The sequence below is a fragment of the Globicephala melas genome, chromosome 2 (genome assembly GCF_963455315.2).
Source record: "Globicephala melas chromosome 2, mGloMel1.2, whole genome shotgun sequence".
NCBI classification, from domain to species: Eukaryota; Metazoa; Chordata; class Mammalia; order Artiodactyla; family Delphinidae; genus Globicephala; species Globicephala melas.
The window spans coordinates 116,296,568-116,309,002 of NC_083315.2; the positions used below are offsets into that span (position 1 = coordinate 116,296,568).

General features: G+C 34.1%; 1 protein-coding gene across 6 annotated transcripts in view; it reads left to right on the forward strand.

The window, feature by feature from the left end:
* The window catches only part of MIPOL1 (mirror-image polydactyly 1), a 301,233-nt gene that overhangs the window by 81,026 nt on the left and 207,772 nt on the right, over positions 1–12,435 (forward strand). For all 6 annotated transcript variants that reach the window (XM_060294763.2, XM_060294764.2, XM_030854822.3 and 3 more), the window contains exon 7: positions 11,098–11,227. In XM_060294763.2, coding sequence (XP_060150746.1) covers positions 11,098–11,227 — 130 coding nt within the window. The remainder of the gene's footprint in view (positions 1–11,097; positions 11,228–12,435) is intronic.

A 12,435-nucleotide genomic window follows, 5' to 3' on the forward strand; every position in this document is an offset into this window, starting at 1 on the left:
AGTGTCAAGACTGTGACTTGAACCTTAGTGCATCTGATTCCAAGGCTTATAGTCTTCCCATTGCTTCGGTCTGTCTCACAGAGCAAAAGAGAGAAACCATTATAAATAACAATAACCAATTCTAAAGAGGAAATGATCTTGGAAAAAGTTTAGGTAGCAGTTATATTTCACTGAATTTTCATATTGGTATCTGTTAAAATTTAAAGTAGAAACTCTGTGCAGAAAAAAAGTTAAATACCCCTTCATAGTATATTTCAAAAGTGCATAACATTATTGATACTGATTTTAACACTTCAGGGATAAGCTTATCTCTTTTATACTAAAATTTATAGCTCTAAATGAATTTGGTAAAGTAGCAGGATACAAAATTAATGCACAGAAAACTCTGGCATTCCTATACACTAATGATGAAAAATCTGAAAGAGAAATTAAGGAAACACTCCCATTTACCACTGCAACAAAAAGAATAAAATACCTAGGAATAAACCTACCTAAGGAGACAAAAGACCTGTATGCAGAAAACTAAGACACTGATGAAAGGAATTAAATGATACAAACTGGTGGAGAGATATACCATGTTCTTGGATGGGAAGAATCAACATTGTGAAAATGACTCTACTACCCAAAGCAATCTACAGATTCAATGCAGTCCCTATCAAACTACCAATGGCATTTTTCACAGAACTAGAACAAAAAAATTTCACAATTTGTATGGAAACACAAAAGACCCCGAATAACCAAAGCAATCTTGAGAAAGAAAAATGAAGCTGGAGGAATCAGGCTTCCAGAATTCAGACTATACTACAAAGCTACAGTAATCAAGACCGCATGGTACTGGCACAAAAACAGAAATATAGATCAATAGAACAGGATAGAAAGCCAAGAGATAAACCCACACACATATGGTCACCTTATCTTTGATAAAGGAGGCAAGAATATACAGTGGAGAAAGGACAGCCTCTTCAATAAGTGGTGCTCGGAAAACTGGACAGTTACATGTAAAAGAATGAAATTAGAACACTCCCTAATACCATACACAAAACTAAACCCAAAATGGATTAAAGACCTAAATGTAAGGCCAGACACTATCAAACTCTTAGAGGAAAACATAGGCAGAACACTCTATGACATAAATCACAGCAAGATCCTTTTTGACCCACCTCCTAGAGTAATGGAAATAAAAACAAAAATAAACAAATGGGACCTAATGAAACTTAAAAGCTTTTGCACAGCAAAGGAAAACATAAACAAGACGAAAAGAAAGACAACCCTCAGAATGGGAAAAAAATATTTGCAAATGAAGCAACTGACAAAGGATTAATCTCCAAAATTTACAAGCAGCTCATGCAGCTCAATATCCAAAAAACAAACAACCCAATCCAAAAATGGGCAGAAGATCTAACTAGACATTTCTCCAAAGAAGATATACAGATTGCCACCAAACACATGAAAGGATGCTCAACATCACTAATCATTAGAGAAATGCAAATCAAAACTACAATGAGGTATCACCTCACACCGGTCAGAATGACCATCATAAAAAATCTATAAGCAATAAATGCTGGAGAGGGTGTGGAGAAAAGGCAACCCATGGGAATGTAATGGGAATGTAAATTGATACAGCCACTATGGATAACCGTATGGAGGTTCCTTAAAAAGCTAAAAATAGAGCTACCATACGACCCAGCAATCCCACTACTGGGCATATACCCTGAGAAAACCAGGATTCAAAGAGTCATGTACTACAGTGTTCATTGCAGCACTATTTACAATAGCCAGGACATGGAAGCAACCTAAGTGTCCATCGACAGATGAATGAATAAAGAAGATGTGGCACATATATACGGTAGAATATTACTCAGCCATAAAAGGAAAGGAAATTGAGTTATTTGTAGTGAGGTGGATGGACCTAGAGTCTGTCATACGGAGTGAAGTCAGTCAGAAAGAGAAAAACAAATACCGTATGCGAATACATATATATGGAATCTAAAAAAAAAAAAAAAATTGTTCTGAAGAACCTAGGGGCAGAACAGGAATAAAGACGCAGATGTAGAGAATGGACCTGAGGACACAGGGAGGGGGAAGGATAAGCTGGGATGAAGTGAGAGAGTAGCATTGGCATATATACACTACCAAATGTAAAATAGATAGCTAGTGGGAAGTAGCCACATAGCACAGGGAGATCAGCTCGGTGTTTTGTGACCACCTAGAGGGGTGGGATAGGGAGGGTGGAAGGGAGACACAAGAGGGTGGGGGTATGGGGATATATGAGTACATAGGGCTGATTCACTGTTTTACAGCGGAAAGTAACACAACATTGTAAAGCAGTTATACTCCAATAATTGTAAAAAATATAGCTCTAATATCAGATATATTAGAGGTATGAATGTAAAAAGCACATTTTTAGAAAGTGTTCTTATATAGTCTTTGAGTTATCTGTACTCATTACATGTATATAATGATTGCGAGTTTTGCTAAAAAGAGTTACTGGTTTATATTTTTGCTACTTAAAGTCACAATTTTGTATAATTTTCTAATCAAGCTTTAGCAGTTTCTATACTGTTGGTAAGTATAAATTTATAGCAGCTTTACAGAGGAAAATTTTAAAACATGTAAAGAGCTTAAAAAACTTTTTTAATGTAATAATCATACTTCTAGGAATTTTCCTTAGTAATTAACTGTGTATATACAGAAAGATTTGTGTACAAAGATGTTCATTACAGTGTTGTTTATATAGTGAATAATTGGAAACAGTGTTTATCTGATTTTAGGAGCATCTTAGTTCAATCAAATATGTCATGTCCAAATGATTGAATTCTATTCTATTCTATTTTATAATTTTGAATACTAAAGAATATGAGAACATATCCTGTTTATTTTAATTATGCACAGAATGTTACAAAACTATGCAACACATTTCTGTCGCCACATTTTTATGAGCTTGTATTTTTAATCAGAAAAGGTTATTTACAGAATAATCATGTAAAATGGTGAACATTCAAATCCAGTTTTAGAAATACAATATTCTGGCTTGTAAAAGAAGTTCTGAAGAAATAAGTTGAATCCAGCAATGTAATGCCAAGAGTAGAACCATCACACTACTTGGAATAGGTTGGTTAATTCTCTACTGGTGTGTGGCATTTACCATCTGTGTTTAAATTTATAATAAACAATTTATGCCAAGAAAGAGAAATTGTAAATTTTAAGGAAATTAAGACATAGCATAATGTTTGTGATTCTGGAATATATATGAGGTGGTTTTGTAAAACACTAAATGTTATGTTTACAAGGAATTCATTTCACATCATGTAAAGCAATAATAGTAAATGCTCAGACAATCTGAAATTCTTATATATATAATAAAGTCTTTTACCAAACTATTATCTATATTATATTTGTTGGTTAGAATTTTGGAAGCTGAATTGTAATCAGTGATTATTTTACATGTTTCAAATTCAAATCCTAATGATTTCTTCTTCCCTCTCCTTAATTCAGCCTTTTCTGTTTACATAACTACCTTGAAGATGTTAAATGGATTCTTTTTCCTGGGAAATGTCTGTCCTCCAAATTATGTTATTTAGAGAATCATGGTTCAGTGTTTAAACTAGAATGTTTTCCAATATACTGTCTCACTGCTACTGTATTTTAAAAGTAGTTTGAGAAGTGTAGAATATGGGCTTGTCAATAGACTTGGGTTCTACTAAGGAAATATGTACTCTGTCTTGATTCAATAAACTCATACTTAATATGGTTCAGCTGCTTCATATTTACTTTTGCCTATGTTAGAAAACAATTAGCTTACTAAACAAATTTGAGTATTTGTGGGTGGGGAGTGGGGGTGATCCTCTCTGAATCTTTCTCATTTGACTAAGAATTATAGGATATTTGATAACCGTGTTTAAAAATGGAGATATCCAAATATTATTGTAAACACCCAATGATTTGTTCTACCTACAATACAAGTATTTTACTGGGTTGGCTTACATAGTAGCTAATAATATTTGTTAATGTAATTTAACTGCTGTGAACCTTTACTGAACAAATATTGAAATTTATTCAAGTCAAAGAAAGAGAATCTCTAATGACTTTTGTTAAAGCTGCTATTTAATAGTTAAGGAGAAAAGTTTGTATGACATACGAGATGCAATTAACAGTAGATTTTACATTTAATAAAAAGAAAGAAGCATATGTATTTGCTTTATTCATTCCATCATAATTTGCATTAGAGCTGTGGGTGTTTAATGAGCAAATTCCAACTAAAATGCTATATTGATTTTCTAGTGAACTTTGTAATAGTCATCTACCTTGGAAAAGCTCAGTGTTTACAATTAAGCTTTCTTTACTGAAAATATTTGAGAGTTGCACATTGATTCTTTAGAAGTACTGAATTCTAGAAAAGGAATCGGGTTTTTCGTAATCAACAAATTTCACATATAACCTAATAGGTGTTAAAAATTATCATTTTGTAATACCTTACTTTTGGAAAACTTTTCTTAGCATTTATAAAATATATAATCAGATTTTTGTGTGTGTGTGTTTTATGGCATTTTAAAATTTAACCTTAGAATGCTCCTTTAAATACACACGTTGTTTATATATTTAGAGTTGATACAGCATTATAGAGGAAAAATTGTTTTCTCTTCATCACACGGGACCAAATATACCCTTGATGTAAAGCATTTGTCTTTAGGCATAGAGTTAACAAGACTTATTAAAGCCCTTGATATTAACAGCCTTACCTTTTCAATCAAGTGTTATTGTATATAAAGTAGAACACAGCTTACATTAAATGTCACTTTATAAAGATCTCATCACACTATACAGAAGTGATAGGAAGCCTGTCGGCATTTAAAGTTTAGTAAATAGTGTTTTAACCTTTCAATATGCCAGAATATTACAGGGCAATATAACATACATGTTAATCTGTACCTAGGTGACTGTTTAGCATCATTTTGTGCATCCTATCTGACCCACAAATTAGAAGTATTTTATAATGTAAAAATATCTTAGAATATCATATTTTGTACAGACCTGTGTCATTATACTGTAGTGTTCTGAATAATATCTCCTTCAGTTCCCATTTGTAGTTTTTGCATGCCAATGAAAAAGGTAAAAATGAAAAAAGCAAGAAATGTTGAAATGGCTATAGATATAAATGGTCCAAATTAATCAAAATCACATTTTTAATGTGTGTGGAAATGAAGCCAAATTGTGAGTCTGTGGATTGAGGGTGATGATGGTATTGGTGGCATGGAACTAACGTTTGTTGAGAATCTACTTTATTTGACTAAGAGCTTTTATATATCATCTCATTTAATTTCCCCTTATAACCATAACTGATGGTAGTCTGTGCATTTTATACACCTGAATGGTGACTAACATAATTTAAGAAAAGTATAAAAAAAAACAAGTTGCCTAACTTTACTGTGACAACACCTTGGATCTGAATTAAAGCCCATATTCTTCATAATACATCATGTTGTTTTCTCTAAGCTGTTATGAATATCCTTCCTAGGAGATTGTATGCAACTAGAAGGGGAAAATAAAACTCATTACTCTGTACTACATTATGGGCAGAAATTTCTTTCAAAACAGCATGATAAATTGATACATAGAAGCAGAATAATGTGACACAGACAACCACATAGGAGTAATGATACTGCCTTAAAAAATATATGAAAATTGTACTGGAAACTACTGGATCTTCCAAAAGCTGCGTTCATAGCAAGAATTCCTTAACTTTATCTAAACTGTTGATTAAAAGCATTTGGTTTTATACGTGAGAAATCCAGTTGTTCTAGCACAATTTGTTATATAGTTTGTTTAACCATTCATCTGTTACTAAAAATGTGGGATGTTTCTGGGTTTTGGCTATTATAAATAAAGATGCTATGAATATTTGTATTGAAGTCTTTGTATTTAGACATATGCTTTAATTTAATTTCTATGCTTTAATTTCTCTTGGAGAAATACTTACGAGTGGAATAGCTGAATCTTGTGGGTGTATGTTTACTTTTTTAAGAAACTGACATAATGTGATTATACTATCTTACATTCCACCAGTAGTGTATGAAAGTTCCAGGTTGTTTTACATCCTTGCCAACATCTTTAATGAGCCTTTCATATAAGTCATTGTAATAGGTGTGTATAGTTAACCCTTGAACAAAACCGATTTAAACTCTGCAAGTCCACTTATATGCACATTTTTTTCAATAAATACATACTACTGTACTACATGATCAACGGTTCTGCATCTGTGGATACAGAGAACCAACTGTATAGTTATACACGGATTTTTGACTGCAGGAGGTGTGGGGGGGTGTCCACCTTTAACCCCGGTGTTGTTCAAGGGTCAGCTGTGTGTGGTGGCTATCTCATAGTTTTAATTTGCATTTCTGTAATGACTAAAGCTGTTGAGAACCTTTTTTTTGTGCTTATTGCCATCAATATATCTACTTTGAAAAAAGTGTTCAAGTTTTTTGCCCAATTTTTAATTGGGTTTTTTGTTTCCTTGTTATTGAGCTTTGAGAGTTTTTAAAATTATGTTCTAGATACAAGTCTTTTTGTCAGATATATGCTTTGCAATTATTTTCTTCCAGTCTGTGGCTTGTCTTTTCATTTTCTTAGCATCTTTTGAAGAGTGGAAATTTGTAATTGAATTAAATTGAAGTCCTACTTACCAATTTTTAAAAATTGGTTTATGCTTTGCTATTGTTATAGTTAAGAAGCTTTGCCTACCTAAAGTCAAAGAGGTTTTCCTCCAGAACTTTTATAATTTTAGGTTTTGCATTTGGGACTGTGATTTATTTTGTGGAATGCAAGGTTGGTTTACCATTTAAAAATCTATCAATATTACCAAAATAACACACCAAGAAAAGAAAAACAATCTGATCATCTTAAGGCCACACTCTGCTTTTATGTTTCAGCTCGTATATTGTAAGTAAGTGTCCTTTTTGCAGCTTATTTAGTGCTACATTTATTGCATTTTTGTACCTTCTATTGGTGATTTCACTGTTTAAGACAGCTGCGTGCTGAAATGCAATCTAATGTTCCCGAAGCATGGAAGGCTGTGTGTGTGTTATGGATAAACTTTGTTCAGGCATGAGTTATTGTCCTGTTGGCCATGAGTTCAGTGCTAATAAATCAACAATATATATTAACTAAGGTGTTTTTAAAAAGAAACATACATGAAACAAGGTTATGTATTAGTTGACAAAATGTTGATCAGTTTTAGCTGATTAAATTTTCTTTATGGGTCCTAATTTTGCTGCTTGATTGCATGCCTCATAATGGATACCAGACATGATGAACTTTACCATTTTGGGAGCTGGTATTTTTGTATTTTTATAAAATATTTTTGAGCTTTGTTCTGAGATATAGTTATGTTTCTTGGAAACAGGTCACTACTTCTGGGTCATGCTTTAAAGATAGGTAGGTTATTACCAGAGCAGTGTTTAGTCTAGGGTTAATTAATTCCCACTACTGAAGCAAGACCCTTCTGTGTATTCTGTGTAGTAGTTCATGAATCATGAGTTTTTCCAATCTGGCTAGTGGGAACACGTACTATTTTTGGTTTTGTGGAGCTCAGGGCACTGATGCCTCTAAAACTTTCAGATGGCTCTTTCCCCTGCATGGGTAGTTTACTCACATGTGTGTGCTCAGTCCTCAGCTGATTTCTTGAGGAATACCCTCTGCATGTCTCCAAAGCTTTCTCTCTTTGCAGCTGTTTTTTCCTCTGATTGTCTTGTGAATTCTAGCTGCTTTGGTTTCCTTAGACTCCTCTCTTCAAATTGTGGAGTCTGCTGGCCTCCTCCTGGATTCTTCGTTTCCTGTGCCGTGTCCAGAAAACTTTCAATGTATTAAGCTGGGCCAGTCATAGGGCTCAACTCTTTTGTTTTCCTCTCTCAGGTCACTCTCTTTATTTCCTTATCAACTTGAAAACTCATCCCATGCATGTTTTGTCCATTAAAAAAAATTGTTTTAAGTGGGAATACAAATTTGGATCCTGTTACCCTGTCTTGACCAGGAGGACAAGGCTGTGTTGCTTAAAATTTAATCCTAACATATACTCTCAAAGATTTTATCATATATGCTTTTTTCCTGTTATTCACTTAATGCTTTTCTTTAAAAAATCTCATCTTTTAAACTATATATATATATATTTTAATGGAATTTTTTTTAGTTTTAACATCTGTACCCAAAAAGTGCACAAATAACTGTACAGTTTTATGAATCTCAGAAAATGAACACACTTGTATAACCAGCACCCAGATGTAGAAAAAACCCAAATATTACCAATAGAATATCACCAGATATCACGAAAAGTTCCTCATCCTCCCTTCTAGTACTACCTCCAAAAGTTAGTAACCATTATCCTAAGTTTAATAGCCAGGCCATTCTTTTTTGTTCTTGAACTTTAAATAAATGAAAAAATGGAAAATTACCCTTTTTTGGCATCTACCTCAACAATATGGGTAATTTAATAAAATTTGAATTTTAATTGGACATTAAATTAAATGCCACTCAGAAATTATAGGTCTGATGTGCTAGTTATGGTTTTCTAATATACATTAAAGTGACATAACTATTAAACAATGTGTTTCACATCCTATATTTTGTGAAATACTGTCCTAAAGGGAATATGGTGGTAGATGATGCTGGAAGGTAGGCTAGAACTAGACTTCAGTTTTCCTTGAATGTTGGGCTAAGACTGTTTTGTTTTGTTTTTTTTGCCTTGGAATCTATGTGGCAGCAGTAAGAAGAGTAGCCTGTTTACCCCAGAGTTTCATGGAGATTACCTTTTGATAGGTTGAGGGATGCCCTAGTGAAGTCACCTGTCCTATTTTTCTCTCCTCTGAAATTTGGTACATACTTAACTTTTTGTTATGAATTGAATCTATTTTATTTCTCTTGTGCTGCCCTTGTCTTAATTCAGGGTTTCATTGTTTCTTATGTGAACTTTTATAATAATCTAATATTGGGTTAAGGGGCATGTACAATCCAACCTGCAACTTTTGGAAGTTGATACAGGTGATCCCTGCATCTTCCACACACTGAATGCTAATCTCTGGGAGTTTCCTTCTGAAACACAGATCTGTTCAAATTGTTCCTATTCTAGAAGTTGATATTTATTTCTAGGTAGCTTAAAGTTTCAGGGAAAGGGTTATTGTGGGTTATTGATGTGAACTCTTGCTTGAACCACTCCTATAGTCTCCCTTCTGGAATTTGTTTCCATGTTTGTCCCACCTATGAACTACTTCTCACCTGGAAGCCAGACTTCCTTTTTAAACGTAAATGTGATGCTGCCATTTCCTTGCTCAGAAACCACCATTGACTACCATCATATTTAGATGAGATCTTAATTCCTTGCTGTGATTTACAGTGTGATCTCCCAAAACTCTCACCCTCTCTGTGCTCCAGCCGTATTGCTGTTATATCGCTAATACTTCTAGGGCTTTTGTCCTGGTTTTTCTTCAGCTTAGTCTACTTTCAAATATGAATATGGTTACTCTTCCTTTATTTGAACGTGCTGAAATGTCACTTATTTAAAAAGGTCTTTTCTGACCACCCTTTCTAAAATAGTCTGCCCTATTCCCTATCTACCAAATCACTCTTTTCTCTGATACAGCTGTATTTTCCTTCAAAGCAATCTATCTACATACCTACCTACCTACCTACCTAATTTTTGGCCTGTTTTTCTCTCTACTGTCTGTTTCCCTGTAGTAGAATGTATACTCTAGGATGACAAGGACTTCTTAGCCTGCTATATTCATATTCCTTAAAACTGGATTGATGACTGCCACAGGAGCTTGATAAATATTTGATGAATTAATTAATTTATTCATCTTCCCTCAGGCTTAGCTTCTTAGAAGTAGTTTTGACTTTTGCTTTGCCATTGCATGTTCCATTTTATACTGTATTATGGAAAAGATACAGTTGCTTTTTTCTCAGGGTTTTTTTTCTTTTCCACTACTTATAATTTAAGTAATATAAAAGTAACTATCTTGATTAACAGTATATTAATCTATGACAAATCTTAGCAGAAACCCAGTGTTTTATGACCTAAAAGAACATTTCAAATATCTTTCCTAAGTTTATATTGTGGTTTGACAGTATAAATAAATTTGGTTCAGTGATCCAAGTATTTGAGCCCCTTTCTGTCTAAAATTGCAGTGATATTTTAAGCATTATATAAGATTTCAAGTAGAAATTAAGTTTGAGAAGTGACAATTTCAGGTAACATAAAAGCTCCCTATATAGTGCTGCAGAAATTTACATGATGTCATTTGTATTATAATCGATATAAATGGTGCCCCCGGAGACGTTCAGTGCTAAACCAACACAACTCTGCCCCCATTGACTCTCCTTTTTCCTCTCCTTCCATCATCTTACTGAGGTAACTACTGTCCTGAATTTGGTGTTTATCATTTCCATGTTTATTTTAATATTTTTTACTAATTGTGTCTATCCACGAATAATAGATTTGCTTTATTTTGCAACTTGCTATTTTTGTCAGATTTTCATTTTTGAGATTTGTCCATTTGTCCATAGTTAATTCATTTAAATGCTGCATAGTATTCCATTTTTAATGTACAATAATTTCTTTATTCCTGCTCCAGTTATTGGACAATTGGGTTATTTGTAAGTTTTTGCTATTATATAATGCTGAAATAAACATTTTTATACATTGTTCCTAAGCATTTTTATACATGTTTCCTTGTGCACATGTGCAAGAATTTCTCTAGGCTTCATACCAAAGAGGAGATTTGCCAGGTTATGGACTAGGCACAACTTCAGCATTGCCAAATTGCTCATCAGAGGTTGTCGAAACATATACACCTATCTGCAGTATATTTGAATGTTTCCTTTATTTCACGTGCTCAATTTTTTTTACTATTTGACCTTGTAATTTTTGCTTTTATGGGTATGAAATAGTATCTCAATTTTGCAGTAGCTTAAAAAGATAATGTTTTCTCAAGTAAACAAATGAATTGATGCTAACTCAGCTGAATAAAATATTTTTTTTGCTTTTTATTTTTGCTAAAAGTATGCATTTTTCTTTTATTTTCACTAATTATGAATTATATATTTTGGTAGCTCTGGTTGAAGAAGTGTATTTTGCACAGAGAGAACGTGATGAAGCTATTATGTCTCGACTGCAGTTAGCCAATGAGGAGAGAGATGAAGCAATTGCACGATCCAAGCATATGGAAATGTCTCTAAAACTGTATGTACACATTTAAAACTACATATGATGTTAGGAGCATTTACAAAGTACATGAATTATGTGGTGGTTACATGTTTAAAAGTGTTACTGATGCTTATATGTTACAGTGGTAAATTCCATATCCCCACAGTCTTTTTCTAAAACTTTTGGCATGCTAGTAGTTTTCAGTCACTAAAAAAAAAAAGAAAGAAAGAAAGAAAAAAGAAAAGAAAAAAAGAAATGCACAACACTCTTAGTACAGTTACTTTATTTCTTCATAGTTCTGTTGTTGATATCCTTACTCTACCTTCCTTTGTGACTCCTCTTTTCTTCCCTCTCCTTATTGTCACCTCCTTGATTTATTTCAGCTCTGGGTTCTTTTACTGCTCTCTGCTTACTGTGCTCATTCCTATTCTCCACTACTTTTTAAGTCTTTTAGCTGTGGGTTCTAAACTGAAACCTGACACCTGAAATAGGGTAGAGCCTGAGAATCTACATTTTTAGCAAGTGAACCAGGTGATTCTGGTATAGGTAAATAACATACTGCACTTAGAGAAACAATGCTCTGGAAAGAATTACTTCTCCAGTTTTAATGTGCACTCCAGTCACTTGGGGAATATTGTTAAAATGCAGATTCTTGTTAGATAACGTCTGGAGTGGAGCCTGAGATTCTGCCTTTTTTCAAGTTCCCAGGTCATGCAAATGATGCTAATCTAAGGTGTCCACGTTGGGTAGAAAGGCCCGAGAGCATCTAGAAATGTTACCTGCAAGATAGAATGTAGTAATCTAATATTTTTATGTTGATCCCTCAATATATTTATCAAATGTTTGCTGTGCCCAATATTGTGCTAGCCTCTGAGGGATCACAATAAAATACTAATTAAAACGTAGTGGGGGGCTTCCCTGGTGGCACAGTGGTTGAGAATCTGCCGGCTAATGCGGGGGTCATAGGTTCGAGCCCTGGTCTGGGAAGATTCCACGTGCCACGGAGCAACTGGGCCCGTGAGCCACAACTACTGAGCCTGCGCGTCTGGAGCCTGTGCTCCGCAACAAGAGAGGCCGCGATAGTGAGAGGCCCATGCACCGAGATGAAGAGTGGCCCCCGCTTGCCACAACTAGAGAAAGCCCTCGCACAGAAACGAAGACCCAACACAGCCAAAAATAAATAAATAAATTTATTTTTTAAAAAAACTTGGTGGGAAACTCCCTGGCGGTCCAGTGGACTCCGC